Source organism: Tiliqua scincoides, chromosome 5 (assembly GCF_035046505.1).
Source record: "Tiliqua scincoides isolate rTilSci1 chromosome 5, rTilSci1.hap2, whole genome shotgun sequence".
NCBI classification, from domain to species: domain Eukaryota; kingdom Metazoa; phylum Chordata; class Lepidosauria; order Squamata; family Scincidae; genus Tiliqua; species Tiliqua scincoides.
The window spans coordinates 50,608,723-50,628,511 of record NC_089825.1 but is presented as its reverse complement, the minus strand read 5'-3'; the positions used below and the strand labels follow the sequence as shown (position 1 = coordinate 50,628,511).

The 19,789-nt window shown below is 44.6% G+C and overlaps 1 protein-coding gene across 1 annotated transcript; it reads left to right on the top strand.

Annotated features, from left to right (window-relative positions):
- Positions 1 to 2,915: 2,915 nt before the first annotated feature.
- LOC136651369 (C-C chemokine receptor type 2-like) lies at positions 2,916 to 11,058 on the top strand. The gene is made up of 2 exons (XM_066627684.1): positions 2,916 to 3,086; positions 9,175 to 11,058. Exon 2 carries the CDS (start codon positions 9,186 to 9,188, stop codon positions 10,236 to 10,238), a length of 1,053 nt encoding a protein of 350 aa, XP_066483781.1. The 5' UTR covers positions 2,916 to 3,086; positions 9,175 to 9,185; the 3' UTR covers positions 10,239 to 11,058.
- Positions 11,059 to 19,789: the final 8,731 nt, after the last annotated feature.

Genomic DNA, 19,789 nt, shown 5'->3' with positions numbered 1-19,789 from the left:
ATAGCAGCTGCTGGGGCTTACCCAGGGCAAGGGGACAAATGTCCCCTTACCCTCTAAAATTCTCCTGTGGGATACAGCGTAGCCTGTATCGGAGCTGCTACAACTCTGCATGGGAATTTAGTGAGGATTGTGCTGCCCTGTATTGCTTTTCAGAAAAGTAGTTCATAAAACTGTTGTCAAAATAGATGGAGAAATGGTTCCCTGTCCCCAAAGGGCTCACATCTAAAAAATGATGCAGAAGAAACACCAGCAAATGACTACTAGAAAAGATGTTTTGCTGAGGTAAATGTTCATTCCTAGGCCATCGTCTTTCCACAGGCTATCTGAGACAACACAGTTCTCGTGTTACATTCAGGTTATAATTGTATGCAGATTTACATGGGAGTCAGTCCTATTGAACCTATCTAGGCTAGCACTCCAATGCATCTTTCACATTTATCTGAGATATTTTTAAATCCCATTTTAAAAAATCTGTTGTGAAATGATTGCAGCCAAGTCCAAGGGTTTGGAAAGAAATTGGCTACATCTTTAACAGCCCAGTTCAAAGCTGTTCTGGCACCCAGAGGAGGAGCACCACCAAAATAGCCACTTCTGTATCCTGTGGGGCTGGGGCAGCCGCTGGAGACACCTTGGGGGAAGGGACCATTTGCAACGGTTACCCTGCACATGCCGGATCTTGTCTGATCTCAGAAGCTAAGCAGGTTCAGGCCTGGTTAGTACTTGGATGGGAGACCGCCTGGGAATACCGGGTGCTGTAGGCTTATATACCATAGTCTTTCGAGACTGAAGGTTGCCAACCAGTGTGGCCCCAATGGGTCTCCTCAGATCTGTGTCTGCTTTTTAACGGATGCAGAACCGAGGAGGCCTGTGCCAGACTTTCTGGCCAGGAAGGGGGCATAGGATTTGGTGGCAGAGCCTGCTCCTGTCCCTGCCCCTCCTGGGAACCATACGGCTCCGTTTTGCCCCCCCCGGGAATGGCTCTGAAGGGAGGGGCCGCTTGCCCACCCTGCTGAGGCTCCCTGCCAGGCTGAGTGCTCCGCCCCCCTCCAGCTACTCCACCAAGCTCATGTAATGATTCTCTCTCTTTTTAAAATCAGTGTGCAAATCTGGCATACACAATGTTTCCTATTACAATGACAGCCAACGTCATCTCAAAAGCAAGCAGATTTCAGTCTCCTCCATTTTGGAGAACATCCTGCTTTAAAAGCTGTATTGAGACTGATTTCTGTTAAGTGGGATCGGCTTCCGAGTCTTCTTGTGGCTAGAAGAAAAGCCATGGAGGCTTCCACTTGAAATTCGAATAACAGTTTGCTTTGTACAGACACAAAGGAAAATCTATTTTTAAGTCATGTTTGCAACAGCTTGTGAACAAGAAGGGGGAAGTTTCCCCATCTGTGTGACTTGAAGGCCTGTGTGCAGATAAGTGAAAATGTGCAGAAAATTTAAAAGGACCCTTTTTGTGACTAAATAAAAGGACGGAAGAAAATAAGAATTTTGAATAGAGACGCACGTTACACATACGAAAGGTTAAAAGATGGGAACCTACCTACAACTTCCTTGTTTCTCTATTCATTCTTTGAATTATTAGCAGGAAATGGAACCATTTTCAGGTACCATTACATTTTGAGGCAAATCAAATCAGTCTTAAGCCCTGTCCAGACATGCATAGAAAGAGTGTGTGCAAGATGGGGGGGGGGGAGTGAGAACATGCCAAGAAGCTCATCTCCTGTTCTGATGTGCTCCCGAATGCCCACTCCCACCAACCACCTATAAAGCATTTCTCTGCACTGCTTTCAACTTAGGGAGAGAGCCTCCCTGTGATCTGGGCCAACCAGGGTTCCTGATCAGAGGCAGGAGCTCTCCCAGGGTACAGAAATTGGCTCTGGAGACAAATGTTGTATGCATGGTCAGTAGGGATGAAGCTTCAGCAGGACACTGGCATTGGGAGAGGGGCTTGCCAGTATGGTCTTGCTCCACCTCCAAGTGTACCTTCTGTGCGTGAACAAATGTCTGAGCAGGGCTTCTGGCTTTTCAGTGGCCCCTGGTCTCTGAATTTCTTTCTCCCTGAAATATGCCAAATCCAAACCACTGACTTGTTTGAGAGAACTGCAGGAATGATTTTCCTGCCAGGTCTATGAGCCATAGACCATTGGGATTGAAATATTGTTGCTTCGATAATGCCTTTAGGTTTTGTGAGTATTATTTTGATGTATTGCTGTAAGCCACAGGGTTACTGAGCTGGATGCATCCTAAGCCCTGAGATTGCTTAGGCAGGGCTTAAGAAGAGTAAACCAACGAAAAAAAATTAGAGAAGAATTGGTACTGGGTCACAGCCCAGCAATTAAAGGGCAGAGCCAAGTGGTAAAGGGCCAGAGGAGACCAGTGAGATGACCTGAGATTAACTGTGATTAATCGATGTGTGATCTGAGATTAACAGCCTCAAAAGATGATCTGATATTAACTGTCCTGCTCACCTGCCGGGGGGGGGGGGGGAAGCAAAAATGGAAGAAACAAAGTAATCTTTAGCAAACTGGCAACCCTAGTAAAACACCTTGTTCCACACTTGGTGGAAAAATGAGACAGGACTTGTACAATAAAACATAAATAAAATAAATATCTGACCCTCCCTATCCCTAACGTTAGAAGTTTCCTGTGTCAAAATTGCCAACGAGCAACTCCTGTCTTGAGCTCCCAGAACTGGTGGAAAGGCAAGGTATAAAACTTGGAAATAAATAAATATTCAGGTCCACGCACTGATTTAGACCAAATTCCTCCTCCCTTTTATCTCCCTTTGGGTACTGAAACTGCTGACCATGTCAGTTTATATTCGTGGCTTGTGGGCAGTCTATTTGTAGAGCTCATGCTCATATATATGCCTAGCTGTTTAATCAATGTTTATAACTTGGCTTCTGAGAAAATGGAATTGGCTATTTCTTGAATAGCTGCTTGGAGATCTTGGCGATTGATGTGGCAACTATGTGAATTGCATGAGACCTGACAGTGACTTCTTCACTAGCCAGGAAGATTTTGGTATGACAGTCCTTGAATTCTCACTTCCTATGCTGCATTGGACTGATTATTAGAAGGTAAGTAATCAGACATTTTTACAACAAGAAACACATCTTGGCTCTCTCCGAAACCTATTTTCGTTGGCACAAATGCTATTTTATGGTCTGCAAAGGAAACTTAACAAGTTTGCTTAAGTGGGTGACTACCCTTCTGTCAAGGTGTGAGTTTTGAAATGAGTAATTCCTCAAGCCACGAGGCCTTTCAGAAATCAGAACAGCCCTGCAAAGAGCTCTTGCAGTTTGCATGCATTTGTAAATATAGAGAGATAAATGTTGGAGCATCTTTTTTTCTTATTATTATTACAAGTAAATAAGTAAAAAAATATTATTTCTTTCTAGGTTATTTTTAAGTCTTGTAAACCTAGGTGGGTCCTGATAGTGTCATTTTAAAAAGTGGGTCATGGTGCTGAAAGGTTTGGGAACCACTCTTCTAAGAGATAACAAATCGTGTCAAATATCATTGCAAAGACTTCCAGTGGAAGATGATTGCATGACTTGGCATTCAGTAATGGTCTAATGCAAGTGTAATGGAAATAATTCTCACAAGCTTTCCGTTTTTCATACTAAAAGACAAAACAATCCTGGAGAAAAAAAGGAAGCTGAAATAAAGCTGAAGACCATTGATGACAACCCTTTTCTTTCTCGGATATTCCCCTCTGGTGTTCTCTTGCTGGATCAAGACAACTATGAAAGCCAATTTATTGCAGCAGAACCTTGGATATGAAAACATTACTGTTTTTCGCTGTGCCTTAACCAAACCCACATTCCCTAGACTTCAGTGCCTCTTCACTGCTCCAATATTTAGTCTTTACAAAGGAAGGGCAGGAAAATATTGATAATTCAGACCCAAGAGTTGACACGCTAGAGTAGACTAAATGACTTGTGTTGAAATTCTGTCCACTGGCCAGCTGAAAAATGCTTGGAAAGAAGCTCTACCAGGAAAAACTGTGACAGGCTTAATCCATTAAATCCTTTCTCTTTAATTTCTGTCATTGGACTTCTCCTAGTCTTAATCTTTTTACTGTATTTTATGCACTCTCAATTGGCTCTATGATTTTAATTACCATGTTAGGTGTGCTGGGCACCTTACACAGGGGAAAGGACGATGTACTCTTACCAAAAAGGGCTGTTATGTTTTAAGGGGAATTATTATATTACCCTTTTGGAAACTTCAGGATCGCAGGCTAGATAACAAGACAGCGTAATGCAAAGAAATTCCTTTTTAGCTTGAAAAGAGACTGAGAGAAAGATGACTTTCAGTAAAAGATTATTTTTATTACAAAAGCACACAGGTAAACATAATGCACATGGAAAAATAACAAGTATATGTTTCTAGTACCTAGCTTGTGGTGGTTGCATGTGCCATGTGCCATGTGTTTGGTGCATCCGAGGAAATCAGGAAAAGGGAAAGATTTTAGGGAAGGATTTTAGGGGTCCCTGATCTGCCAACCCAGTTGCTGACTAAAGATGGGTAGAGAAGGGGAGAAAAGGGGGGGGGGAAGAAGGGAAAAGGTTCCAGATGCAAGATATAGTTACCTGTCCTGAGGAGCAGATGGATGGGGGGGGGGGAAGTCCTGGAAGGAGGACCTGCCTTGGAGGGACAGTCAGAGAGAGAGAGAGAGAGAGAGCTAACATGTGCCAGCCTTCTCTTAAAAGGGTTTTTGCTGACCTGAATGACCCGGATGTGACCTAGAGCTGTCCTGGATGCACTTGCTCACTACACACAGTGGGAAATGTGGAGCATGCAAGAAAAACAGGATGATTAGGAAGTCAGCTATCAGCCATGGCTGACCTCCTGGGAGGGGGGGAAGGCAGTTTGCATACAGTACTTAAGAGTGATTAAGCTACAACAATAGGAAACATTTAAACAACGATTTACAGTGATTGAGACAACAATTTGCTCTTTAGACTTTGCTGCTAAAGTCTTTGTTGCTGTGTGCATGGAGAGGTAGAGGTTGTGTAAACTTGTGACTTTTACCAGGGTTTTTGGAAAAGTGTGCTGGGGGAAGTGTGTCCTGTGTTTTGAGGCTTGGCCTGCATGAGTTTTAGTCCATAATACATAACCAGATATAAAAATCACAACTTAAAAGGAAAAAAGGGGATTTTCACATAACAGTACACATTTTAAAATCAATAAAAATAAAATAAACTCTAGAAAGTTTGGGCAAAGGTGGGAGCAAACCTAGCAAAATATATCGTTTGAATAATGGGCAGTCCAATCTGAAGCTGTGCTGGCAGAGCCAGGCCACATGGCCTGCACTGCATTCAGTGCAGCTTTGGAGGTGGCTGGGGGTCTCCTTGAGGTAAAGGGATTTATTTCTTCCTGCTTTGCCTGCTCAAGAAGATTTTCGGATTGTGTGGTGAGTTACATAAGCATTATTTGGATTGGCTTTCTCACTGACACATTCAGTCTCAAGAGGATCCGAATTACTTTGGTTATTTCCCTCTTTGAAAATGGGGCATTTGTACATCTCTGGAAGTGGGAGGCAAGAACTATATCCTAGCAGTGTTAAAATATTTCTCTGCCTGCTAGAAATCAGAGGTATCAGACCTGCAAAGTTCATATTCAGCTTATTTACCCAAAAAAGAGAGAATAGAGATTTGTTGCATTCCCTGCCTTGAACTGGAAGATATGAAGTATAGCCCCCAAAGTTACTACTCCATTTAGCTAGAAAGTGGAAATCTGGCACCCTCATATTTCAGGACTGCCTGATGCCTAAAAGCATTTTCATGTCTAAGGATCAAAAATGGGGCCTTCCTAAACTCATCATAGAAGCTTGTGTTCCAAGCTAATGCAAACCACGCCACACATGGGATGGAATATGGGTGTGTGCGAAATCCATTTCCCCTTCATACTGTCAGTCTCTGATAGGAGTTGGAGGACCCAATCCTATCCAATTTTCCAGTGTCAGTGCAGCTGTGCAAACAGGGCATGCACTGCATCCTTTGGTGGGGAGGCAGTCACAGAGGCCTCCTCAAGGTATGGGGACATTTGTTCCCTTACCTTGGGGCTGCATTGCAGTCGCACCGGTGCTGGAAAGTTGAATAGGATTGGGCACAGAGTCAGGAAGGTCCTGTATTATCTGAACCCAGGACAAGCAACATATGCAACTGGATGGGTAGACTGGATGGGTAGGAAAACCTCTCTTGACACAGCAGACTGGATGGGTAGGAAAACCCCTCTTGACACAGCATTTTGTTTGATATCGTGATTCATAGCCAGAAGCCTATCCAAAATTGCAAAATGTACTGGATTTAAAAATATAATTGTGAACACACAGAATGCTGATATTTAAGGCACATGTAGGACAATACATCCCCATTACAAAAAAAAAATTATACAAGAACAGAGTTGAAAGGAACTTCAAGACCACCTGCTCAAACCCCTTCTTGAAGCACAGAAATCTTCTCAAAAGCATCTCCAAAAGCTGCCTTTCAAGCCTCTGCTTGAAGATCCCCAGCAAGGGAGAACCCACCACTTCTTTGGGCAGATTAAAAGGGGAAACTTTTTTTAGTCTTCCACCATCACAGCTTCAACTTCCTCTATCCAAATTATCTCATTTCTCATTTCCTCTTCCTTTGCTGGCACTCTCTCTTGGACTGGTCTTGCATGAGTTTCCATTCTTTGGTTTTCTCCTGCTTCCTCTACGTGCTCTTTCCTAGGCTACCTGCTTTTCCCATCCTTTCAGCTTCTACAATGTAATGGTTGCCTAGTCTGATCTCTGACTTCATGCCCCGATTCGGTTACACTGAACCTTCAGTCATACTGAGCCATTGCCAGTCAGAGCAGCCTTTTACCACCATGCAAATATTTGTTTTAATGGCAGGAAGGAGCTGGTTTATCAGCAGTTGATACCACAATGGGGCAACCACAACTGTACAGGATATTCCAAATGTGGCCACTTTCTCCAGCCTTTTCTGGTGGTTTCCTCGCTCAGTTATTTTCAAAGGGTCTCTGCAACTGTTTTATTTGTATAGTGGCATCAGTGTGCATGACATTTTAGAGTAGAAGAGAAGAGAGGGTTTTGCATTCGGGGCGCTCACAATCTCCCTTGTGTCTTACAGCAGTTCTGCTGCTGTAAGACACAAGGGAAACAATGGAAGAGGAGGGGAGTGGTGTGAGGAAATATGAGAAAAAATATAGGATTCTTTCCTGTACACATACATAAACGGGCAGTCCAACCCTATCCCCCACCAACGCATAGCATGCAGCACCACTGACAGAGCATGCATTGCATTCTTTGGGGGGAGGCATTATAATATTAGCCGTTTTGTTCTCAATACCCTTCCTAATGATCCCAAGCATAGAATTGGTCTTCTTCACTGCCGCCGCACAATGGGTCGACACTCTCATCGACCTGTCCACCACCACCCCAAGATCTCTCTCCTGATCTGTCACAGACAGCTCAGAACCCATCAGCCTATATCTAAAGTTTTGATTTTTTGCCCCAATGTGCATGACTTTACACTTACTGACATTGAAGCGCATCTGCCATTTTGCTGCCCATTCTGCCAGTCTGGAGTGATTCTTCTGGAGCTCCTCACAATCACTTCTGGTCTTCACCACTCAGAAAAGTTTGGTGTCATCCGCAAACTTTGAAACCTCACTGCTCAACCCTGTCTCCAGGTCATTTATGAAGAGGTTGAAAAGCACTGGTCCCAGGACAGATCCTTGGGGCACACCACTTTTCACTTCTCTCCATTGTGAAAATTGCCCATTGACACCCACTCTCTTTCCTGGCCTTCAACCAGTTCTCAATCCATGAGAGGACCTGTCCTCTAATTCCCTGACTGTGGAGATTTTTCAGTAGCCTTTGGTGAGGGACCGTGTCGAACGCCTTCTGAAAGTCCAGATATGTAATGTCCACGGGTTCTCCCGCATCCACATGCCTTATGTTAAATTGTACTTTTGATCTTGCCTGTGTTGGTGATGGCTGTAACTTCAGTGTGCAAATGCATTCACCTGGCATTTACCATCTTGAATCCCTATTCTGCCTTTGGATGCAGCATCAACCTGGGATAGTGAGGGTAATAAAAAAAAAGTCTGCTTCAAAAAAAAATGGGCACACTGCTGTTGTTCTCATTGGATTTTGTACCCTTTGGGTCTAGTTTGTGGCATGCATTTTATCTGAACTTCTATCATAGTGGCTTTAAATGATCTCCAGATCATCTGAATGGATTTGATCCTCCTTTCTTCCCCACTTCCTCAGTTTTTCCATGATGGATCTCATCCATCCTAGTGAAAGCATTTGTGGATGGAGGAAATGGACCCTTACAGCATTACATATATATGAAGATGTCAGCACTAGTTTGCTTCTCATGACCTGTCAATGCTATATTTTTCCCAGAGGTTTTATTTTCTTTTTTTGCTGCTAATATTTTACCTGCTAAGTAACATACTGACCTGCACCTTATACAAAGTGTATCAGGCCAAAGACTCAGCATTCCATTGGCATTATACTTTGTATGCAGACTAAGTAACCAATCCTATCCAATTTTCCAGCACTGGTTCTGCTGTGCCAGTGAGGCATGCGCTGCATCTTGCAGTAGGGGAGTAGTTACGGAGGCCTTCTCCAGCTAAGGGAACATTTGTTCCCTTTCCTCAGGGCTGCATTGCAGCTGCACTGGCACTGGAAAGTTGGATAGGATTGGGCCCTTAGGCCTAGTGAACCAGTGGTTCTCACACATTTAGCACCAGGACCCACTTTTTAGAATGAGAATCTGTCAGGACCCACTGGAAGTGATGTCATGACGAGAAGTGACATCATGAAGCAGGAAAATTTTTAACCATCCTAGGCTGCAATCTTACTCATACTTACCCAGGAACAAGTCCCATTGACTATCATTGTTAAAAGTACATGCATAGTAGCTTGTTAAAAGTACAGGTCTGTAACATTTCCCCCAATGCAGTCACATATCATGGTAGCATCAAGTTAATCTATTAAAAATAAAAAATTGAAATGAATGGGGACCCACCTGAAATTGGCTCATGTCTCACCTAGTGGGTCCCGGCCCACAGTTTGAGAAACAGTGCTTTATACTATAGTTTAATGTTTCTATTTTACCACGTTATCCTGTTTCATTTAAATGCATTCTTCATTCTCAGGGAAGAAGAAGATGGACAACTCTACCAGTGTGCTAGATAATGGGCTGGAAACCACAACAGATTATTATGATGATGATGACCCACTATTTCTCAACAATGCCGCCGTCAAAACATTTGCTGCCCATTTCCTGCCGCTGCTTTACTCTTTGGTGTTCATATTTGGCCTGCTGGGCAACGGACTGGTTGTGCTGATCCTCATCAGATACAAGAAGCTCAAGAGCATGACCGATATCTTCCTGCTCAATTTAGCCATTTCTGATTTGCTCTTTGTTTTCTCACTCCCCTTTTGGGCTTATTATGTAGCACATGACAGTTGGGTATTTGGTGAGGCAATGTGCAAAGTGCTTTCCGCTATTTATGATGTAGGTTTCTACAGTGGTAGCCTTTTTATCATTCTTTTGACTATTGATCGATACCTGGCAATTGTTCATGCCATCTTTGCGCTGAAAGCAAGGACAGTGGCCTATGGCATTGTCACAAGTTTCACCATGTGGGCTGTAGCATTTTCAGCCGCCATGCCAGGGTTTATATTTTACAAGGTTCAATTTGCATTTGGGGCAGGTTATAGATGTGAACCTGACTATCCTACAGCATGGGAAACATTGACTCCTTTAATGAATCTCATTCTAGGTCTGGTCCTGCCATGGATCATTATGGCCTTCTGCTATGTGAGCATTTTAAGAATTTTGTTTATGGTGAGGAATGAGAGAAAGCAGAAGGCTATCAGGCTTATTTTTGTGATCACAATTGTCTATTTTATCTTTTGGGTACCATACAATGTTGTTGTAGTACTGCGGACTTTCTCATGTAAAGGGGATTACAATTGTCAGAGCAACTTACAAATAGCACTCCAAGTGACCGAAACCATTGTGATGATGCACAGTTGCATCAACCCTGTCATCTATGCTTTTGTGGGGGAAAAGTTTAGAAAATACCTCTCCACCCTGTTCCGAAAATATATGGTTTGTCTGCATAGGTTCTGTCCAAGTTTTGATCATGCTCCCTTTGAGAGGTCTCCGTCATCCATGAGCACATCAGAGCGTGACATTTCAGCTGGTTTGTGAAGTGCCTTTCAGCTGTGTATATCTGTGTGTATATTTCTGCAGGTTTGTGAAGTAGCTTCTAGTTCCATATCAGTAATGATGCTTACCTTTAGTGATAGGATCAGCGGGGGCGGGGCTTGAAGCAGTATTGTGCAAGAGCCTCCTAATGGCACACTCTCCCCGTGCATTGGAAGGTACGTGTGTGTGCTTAGCTGTCTTCCCACCTTGGCTGAGAACCAGGCAATGGATAGGTGAGAGTCCTATACCACTGCTATTTTTGTTTTGGTGATGGCACAAAGGACAACTCACACTATGGTTTTCATCTGCATCCTGCCACATCCTGCTCAGCCTCTCCATCAGACCCTGGGAGAAGGACAATCTGCTACTGCTGCTGCTTTTCCAGCATCATCCAGTGAGCATCCCCATGGGCCCTGTTGCAGTAGATGGTGGTAAGGAGCAGTAGCAGGCCGCCACTGCTTCAGAGGTTTGCTGGGCACAAGTGTGGGCCCTTGAATGGTTACTGGTCCCTGGCACATGCCCCACCAGGTCCTGCTTGTGCGGCAACTCTTGTTTAGAGTTCACCATTGTCAAATTTTCTGTATGACTTCACTTATTCTCTTCTAGTGTGTACCATAATTCAGGAAACAATCTCACATGCTACACTCTGTTTATGTTTTAATTGATCGATGGTATGATGTTTTCTGTTTTCTTATCAGTGCAAGTCTTGTGATGGCTTGGCAAAGACAAAGAACAAGGAAGAATATCTGTCAAGAAAAATTAGCTGTGTGTCACACCTCAGTCTACATGAAATGATAAAAGAGAAATTATTGCTAGAAAGTTTCATTTGCCTCTGTGTTTCTGTGGCTTGACTTCTTGAATGGCTGTGTCACTGTGAGTGGGAGTGATACATCTGACTGTAAGATGGAGGGAAAGATAAATGCTTGTAGAAATTGTAACCCCTGCTGTGGAAGCCCACACAATACCGCTTCCTCCCTAGAATCTGAGTGGGCTAGAGCACAGGAAGGCTGCTGAGTAAGCAGCCCTGATTGCCTTATGACATTAGCAGTCAGTGGACCTCTATTCGCATGATGAGAGCCACCCAAGCTTACACTGATATTTTTTTAATTAATTAATTATTTTTATTAACACACACAAACATACAAACATATAACATACATTTAAGAGTGCTAAATACCATATACCATTACTAATTAATCATACTGTATCTCCTAATCTACTTACTCATCTATTTCTACCTCTTATTGATTTATCCATTTATTTATATAATATACAATAAATTTTCCCTAATGCCCTATACTATATTTTCTAAATATTCACTTTCTACCAAGCGTAAACTAATTTCAATTGTTCATTTATATTAAAACAAAATAATCTAATTACCAAAATTATCACCTCAGCTATTTCAACTCTAATCTAATTCTCCAGTCTAATTGCACTTTTTTATCTTTGACATAATAACCATATATGACAGTTCTTCCACACGTTTACATTTCCAGCTATATTTTTTAAATACATTCTAATTCATATTTATCAATTTCATACGTATTCTTTTTTTCTTCTTCTTCAAATAAATTTGGACCATTGTTATTAGCTGAATAAATCCTCCAATTTTCTTTAACCCTCAGATTACCCCTCAGGGTTCTTTTTCTTTTTTACTTTCCATTTTTTCTCCTGTAATATCTTTAATAATTTATCTCTATAACAGAATCTGATAAATCCACACTTCCTTATATAGGGTGTGTTCATTCTTCCAGTTAACTGGATATATTTTCTCCTTGTTCCAACCAATTTTGTGATTTGTGCACTCCTGTTACTCTGTCCATCTTATCTTTCTTAATCTCCATCAGCGCCTCTTCTTTGTCCTGTTGATCATCCTGTTGATTTTCCTCCTTGTCCACTTTTTCACTCCCTTGATAATCTTCTGCTTGTTTCTTCACATCTTCCAATTGTTCCTTACAGACATCTATATGTTGGGAAAGAGTCTCCAGACTGGCTTGAATCTGTGAGGACCAATTCAGCTGTTGTCGCTCCATAACAAGCAATCTCTCCATATTAATCAAGATTTTATGTATCCACATTTCTGGAACAGAGTCCATTTTGTAATTTCTCTCTAGTCCACTAGATGTCCACAACATATTATTCTCCTCACTTCCACCACCTCATTACTACTCTGCCATCCGCATTCCTTGCATACCTCTTGCAGATAACAGTCCAGTGCAGTTAACGGAGAGAAAAACCAAAACAAAAGAAAACAGTCTCACAATCTCTGGTGCAGAGAAAACAAAGCTCTTTCAAATCTAATGAGAATTATATTTATATCCAATTATGTCCAAGAATAATGTCCAAGAATAATTTTAGTTCACAACCAAGTTATAGCTGTAATTATAATCCACCACCAATTTATTCCACGACAGAGAAAAAGAGCACTTTCAACCTACTTAAAAAGTCTCTCATTAACGCCTCCAATATATCCAGGGCTTTTAGCCAAATCAGTCAATCAGAGCCAGGGACAATATTAACACTTGCTTATCTTAAATTTCCAACTTAAACTTTACACTTCACACTTCCCCCCCCCCCTCCATATGGCATCTTAGCACGGAGCCAGCAGCTTGATTGCAGATCAATGCACCTCCCCCAATACTGTCACAAATGGTTAGATTCCTCTGAGAAGAAAGGCCCCCCCAGTCGGGCTTTCAGTTTCCCAGATATCTGCACCAATGAAGATCTTGTCTCTCCTAACAAAGATCTTCAGGTCCTCTTCAGACCTGCAGTATTTGGGGGAAAACAAACTGTCTCCCAGAAGCTCCTGGGGACATGTCTGTTCGTCCACTGTTGGCTCCTCCTCCAGCTTTCATTGATATTATGGGGGTGGACTGGAAGGGGAATCAGTGGCAAGTTGGCAATAGGTCCCCCTTGCCACCAAGATGGCACTCCTCCATGTCACTCAATCTGGTAGTGTCCATCTACAGAAGTGCTACTCCTTCCTATCCTTCATGCCACTACCACAACTATAGCAGTGGTGGTGGCAGACTCTCACATGGTTCCCAACCACCATAGAGAAATAGCTAAGCACACACATGTACCTTCCAAAGCAAGGGAGAGAGTGCTGTTGGGGGGCATGGGATAACATAAAGAGCCCAATCCTATCCCCCACCATTGGCGATGATGCCAAGGAGGTGCACACTACATCCAGTGATGGTGGGAGGGGTGATCTGGAGGCCTGGGAGAAGTAAGGAAAAGTATTTTTTTTTCCCCTTTCCTCTTCATAGCTCTCCTGATGGCCTATGGGCCTCCTTGGAGCTATATACCTGGCATAAGTCGGAGGAGTGACAAGGGAAAGGACTAGTTGAAAAGGAGGGAGTAGGATCTTTAAAAAAAAAAAAGATACAGAAGAGACATCAGCAACAGACACTGGAAAAGATGCCATGTTGGGGTGAAGAATGACATTTTCTGTCCCCCTACTAAATATAAGAGGACATCACTTTAAAAGCTGCCTCTCTGTCCAGTTAGCAACATTCCATGTTGATGAAAAGTCAGCCTTGAGCTCACACAGAAATTTCATTGAAGACAAAAGGATTTACATGGTCTCTCTCTGGTGTGAGTTTGTTCATGAGGCATCAGGTCTGAGAGCTGATGGAAACATTTTTATGGAGTCTCCCTTATGTGGGTTTTTCCATAATAAGTCAGGCTTGAGCTCACACTGAAGCTCTTACCACTCTCAAGGCATTTATATGGTTTCTCCCTTGTGTGGGTCCTTTGATGCAAAGTCAAGTTTTTGCTCACACCGAAGCACTTTTCACACACCAAGCACTGATATGGTTTCACCCCTGTATGGGTTCTTTGACATTTAGTGTTGTCTACACTTCAACTGAAGCTCTTTCCACATTCAAAGCATTTATATGGTTTCTCTCCTGTGTGGATTTGTTGATGAAAAGTTAGGCTTGAGTTCATACTGAAGTACATATCTATATAAAATGCATTCTGGGGCAACAGTAAAGGAGCATGGAAACTGGAAGTGGATCTTTAAAACTATCTTTAACTCTGAGAAGCTTGCAACCAGTGCAATTTAACAGTGCATAGGTAGGAAATGGGTTTGGGGTACTTTTTTTCCCTTGTTACAAGGCATTTAACCCATTTTTGCCTGGGCCACAGGTGTATATACTCAGTCCCTGTTTTGTATATGCAACGTTGGGCAGAAATGACTTAAGGTAAACCCCAGTATCAGCAGTGAGTCAAATCAGTGGACACTGAGGTCCCACCTGCATTCTGGGGATAAGACCCTAGCATTTAAAACGTCATGCTCTGATTTTGACATGTGGGTTGGTAAATGAGTACACTGTGAATGAAGGCGGCATTTTTCCCTTGATAGCTAGAGGTGTTTGCTTCCAGTGAGTAAGATAGGATTACAGCCTTGGTATTACTGAACACAATGGGCTTATGAAGGCAAATAACATTATTATAATCCCCCTCTACTTCTAGACTGGGAGCCTAATCCTATGCACATCTACTCAGAAGTAAGTCCCATTATATCCAATGGGGCTTACTCCCAGGAAAGTGTGGAGAGGACTGTAGCCTAAGAGTCCAAGCCTATGCATGTCTGCTCAGAAGCAAGCCCCATTACAGTCATTGAGGCTTACTCCCAGGAAAGTGTGGATAGGATTGGAGCCTGGGACTGGGCAGGGCTTGCGGTTCTAACAGGCAGCCCAGTCCTGGGCAGGACTCAGGCTCAAGTCCCAATGGGGTCCATGGGGCTTTGTCCCAGGAGGGCAATCTCTGTCGCCCCCTCCACCCTCTGCTTCTGCCCCTTGGTTTCCAGACAGGCAGGGCTGGGCGGGCGAGGCGCCCCCTCCTGGCGGCGAGCGGGGATGGACGGACGGCCGGGCGCTCGGAGACCCACTCCGGCTGCGTACAGGGTGCGTTCTGGAGAGGCTCGCCGGGTCAGACTGTGAGTCTGCGAGGGGATGTGCTGCAGCGCTTGCGGGTTCCGGGGAGAGACTGGACCTTTCCTTGCAACGTGGGGCAGCCAAGACCGCGATCCCAGCAGGAGCTGGGCGCCCCCTGCCCACCCCAGGGTTTAACTGGAGACTTCTCGATTGGCAGGCAGCACCAGGGAATGGACACTCTGCACACTGTCAGCTGCGGTGGCGTAGCTAGAGGGGGTGCAAAGCACTACGTTTTGCAGGGAGCCTCCCCGCAGCGTGCAAGCGGCCCCTCCCCTTTGCAGCCATTCTGGGCAGGGGGAGCATTCGCCTCCGTTTTGCTCCCCCCACCCGGAATCTCCAAGGGGGAAGGGCTGCCTGCACCCCCTGCAAAACGTAGCGCTTTGCCCCCCCTCTAGCTATGCCACTGGTGAGCTGAAGCCTTCATGTGGAGGCTTCGGCCTTTGTGAACAGAAGACAAGATACTCGCTGCATTCATCAGGCTCAGCACTGCAGGTGGCTGTGCTGGTCCTTGCAATATACAACCACCATAACATAGGGCCAGGCTTTATTTAGGATCAGGCACAAGAAACAATGAGACAGTGAGCTTGCAAATCCTTCCAGGTACGTATGGATAAGATTGCAGCTCAAGTCCCATGCTTAGAATTTGTTCCAGTTGAAATCCTACCCCAGTTGTCACAAACCACCCCTTTCATCATTGTGGGGTGATGCTGCGGGGACGTTGGGAGAGCCTAATTAGCACACTGGTTGCGCTTTCTGCAGCGCCGCTTCTGCCAAGGCTTCACTTCACACACCACCTCTCAACCACTGAGCTGAGCTCTCTTGTATCAAGAAATTATTATCAAGATTTGCATGTTTTCTCTTCTGTCGTTTGCAGTTAATGGACTTCTGTGTGAGAATAAAGTACATATTTCTAGCCGTCATCTGCTTAATGACTTCACTTCCTGTGTAATGATGTCACTTCTGGCCCTCAGCAGGTACCATGAAAGCTATTCAGTCCACTATAGGAAATGAGTTTGACACCCTGATATATAACATGATGGTATTATTCAAAAATACCAAGCTTTTCATATTTTTGGCCAGTAGTGTTATCATCACCCCACAGGGTGTCACCCGGTGAGGTCCATACTCCCCAAGTAATGCCACTGTCCCAAAGTGAGCATCTTCTCTTCCCAACATAGAGCAGAAAGAGATGTATGTATTGTATTGGCAACCTTCAGTCTCGAAAGACTATGGTATCGCGCTCTGAAAGGTGGTTCTGGCACAGCGTCTAGTGTGGCTGAAAAGGCCAATCCGGGAGTGACAATCCCTTCCACACCGGGAGCAAGTGCAGTCTGTCCCTGGTCTGTCTCCCTGGCTATGGGCCTTCCTTCTTTGCCTCTTAGCCTCAGACTGTTGGCAAAGTGTCTCTTCAAACTGGGAAAGGCCATGCTGCACAGCCTGCCTCCAAGCGGGCCGCTCAGAGGCCAGGGTTTCCCACTTGTTGAGGTCCATCCCTAAGGCCTTCAGATCCCTCTTGCAGATGTCCTTGCAGAAAGAGATACTCATTCAACAATGGCCACGGTACAGCACCTGGCGACATCCTTGACGTTCTTCCTTTAGATTGACCTTTCCTGTGAATCAGCCTTTGGTTGGGAAACTTGCCTGCCAAATGGAAAGGAAGCCCAAGCATGTGGGATTGGCATCTGTGCATCTCCAAGATGTGTGTGCCTTGTTTTGCTGTGGTCATGTAAGAATCTCCTGCAAGTGAGGAAAAAAAAAAGAGCACTACAGTAATGTAAGGGTTAATCTCTCCTGCAAGTGAGGTAAAAATGGGGTTGCTGTGGTCATGTAAGGGTTAACCTGTCTTGCAAGCTAGGCAAAAAATGCCCCCCCAGTTGGCCCCCCCATAAGAAAACCCATTTGGCCCCTGATCAGGCCAAAGGCCCATCTAGTCCAGCTTCCTGAATCTCACAGTGGCTCTCCAGGTGCCTCAGGGAGCACACAAAACAACAAGAGACCTGCGTCCTGGTGCCCTTCCTTTCACCTGGCTTTCTGAGGTAGCCTACTTCTAGAACTAGCAGATTGCACGTACCCATCATAGCTTCTAAGCTGCGATGAAGTTCTTTCAGTTCGTATGAATGAATTTCCTTTCTCAATTTATCCATTGGGTTTTTTTTTTACATCTCTCAGTAGCACCAATCATGGGCAGCATGTGATATCCCCCCCCCCCCCGGAAATAGGCCAGGCATGGAAGAAACCAACCCACATCCTGGGACTGCATACTGTCAGCCCATCAATGCACCAACCTGATGTGGGTTGCATCGGTGGCAGATTGCAAGAGATCTGAGGGGTGGTGGATTCAGGGTGCCATTCAGTCTGAGTCAGCTGCAGCCATCACCTCCTTCCAACCTGTCACCCAATCCAAGTTTCCCACCCAATCCATTTACCACTCACTTGAGCAAGGAGCAGATCAGTCCCCTTCTTTCCATGCTCCTTGTGTGCTCCCGTGAAACCCTAAAGTGCAAACTTCTGGTTTCATTTATCCTGTAAATCACTGATTCCCAACCTGTGGTCCACAAGACCCTGAGAAGTAGTCTGCAAGGTCTCAGGAAAAAAATCACCTTTGATCACTTCCAATGTCTTGTCAAGCAAGCACACCCTCATGAACCACCAGAGAGGGTGGACAACAGACTGTCCACAAGTGGCAGTGAAGAATGGAATCATCATGGACCACAAGCAATGCCAGCTGCGGAAGGTCCATTCTTCGCCCTCTCTGATAGGGAGAGGGAGTACTCACGTGGGAGATGCTTCCCCATGGACCACTAGATAAAGTGGAGGCACTGCAGGCTGTGGGCTGTCTCTTCTCCACCCTCTCTAGTGGTCCATGGAGGAGTGCTCACTTGGGAGGTGCTTCCCCACGGACCACCAGAGAGTGAGGAGAATGGACTGCCCAGAGCTGGTATTGCATGTGGTCCAGGATGATTCCAATTTCTGCCTCAGTCGTCTGCAGGCTCCTAAAGTTTGGGAACCATTGTGTTAGAGAGACCTAGTGGCAAGGTATAGCCTCAAAAAAGGACTGAAATTTCACATCTTTATATCTTATATTCAAACGTTTTGGCTGAATTTCTAGCTAGACCTGACAGTCGCATGGCAACCCCAAATATTTCCCATGGAGATATGAAATCTGTTTCCTGGCCTTGAAAGATGTTTCACTTGCCACAAACTCAAGGCAAAACTAAAGACCTGAATATTTTTGTATGCTTTCTCTGTTTGGAAAGCAGTTTGTTTGGGATACTGTTACAGAAAAGATCCTGTCTCATGCACCCACCCACCACCTGAACATTCAAGAAAGAGGGCAGGGGTGTGTATGCTGATCTCCGTACTTAGATAGGTTCCTATGTGAGGGGCAAGTCTTTAGGTATTCTGGTCCCAGACCAATTAAAGGTTTAATTGGCAGACCCAGGACTTTGAACAAATTGGTAGCCAACACCCTGAACTGCAACTGTTTGTTAGCTTTGTTCAGATATGAACATAAGAACAGCCCGCTGGATCAGGCCATAGGCCCTTCTAGTCCAGCTTCCTGTATCTCACAGTGGCCCACCAAGAAAGAAAAACGTACTCTTAAATTACTTTTGCATCAGCTTTGGAAAAGGAAGGAGGACAGGCCTATGTGACTTGAACAACCATGTGCAGAAAAGTGGTATAAAGAAAAAAAAAAACACCAGTTCAAATAATACATAAATTAAACCGAATGAACAAATTGTGAAGCATGTTGCATATGAAAAAGACTAACAGCCCGATCCTATCCTTTCCCCTCCCCCCCGATGATGCAGCTGCACCATTGGACGGGGGGGGGGAGATTGGGAGAGGCTTGGGAGAGGTAAGGGAAAATATTTTTCCTTACCTTCGGGTAAGACTCCTGCTTGCCAATGGGTCTTCTCAGATCTGTGCCAACTCATGAGCTGGGGCAAGTCTCAGGAGAGAAAGGGGCATGTTAGGAAGCAAGGAAGGGGACAGCCTACAGACACAGGTTGCACGTACTACTACACATCCCCTCCCACACCATTCCGCCCCTGCCCTCATCCTGCCTGTTCTGCCCTTCCCCACCACTATCTTACCTGATCCAGCAGGTGTGGTGGAGTCCATCGGCTGAGCTGTGACATTGCCATTTGTTGCAGCAGTGCTCACAAAATAGCCACCGATGGAACACTGTGTGCTCCATCCAAAGCCATTTAATGACAGCAGAAGTGTCTTCTGTTGTCATAAGAGGCCCAGCACAATGGCCTGCAAAGGACTGGGATGCAAATGTTACAGACTAATCTAGAAGTTTCCTTGCTTCTCTGCTCCTCCCTCTGAATTATTATCAGGAATTGAAGCCCACCTTCAGGTGCCAGAATATTTGGAAGACAATCTAATTAACCTATTTTTGCCCGGCCCACAGGTGTACACATTTGGTCCCTGTTGCATATATGTACCATTGGGCAGAAATGTCTTAATCTGAGACAAGACCTTTCTCAGCTATAACCCCTTGTCTGCTTAGAAAAGCCATGAAAACATTTCTCTTCCGCAGGTGTTTCAGCCTTCAGGCCACTGGGACTGAAACATGAGGCTTTGAGATACTGCCCTCAG

Excerpts from the sequence above, each read along its gene's own strand:
- LOC136651369 (XM_066627684.1), top strand. The coding sequence starts at position 9,186 with ATGGACAACTCTACCAGTGTGCTAGATAATGGGCTGGAAACCACAACA.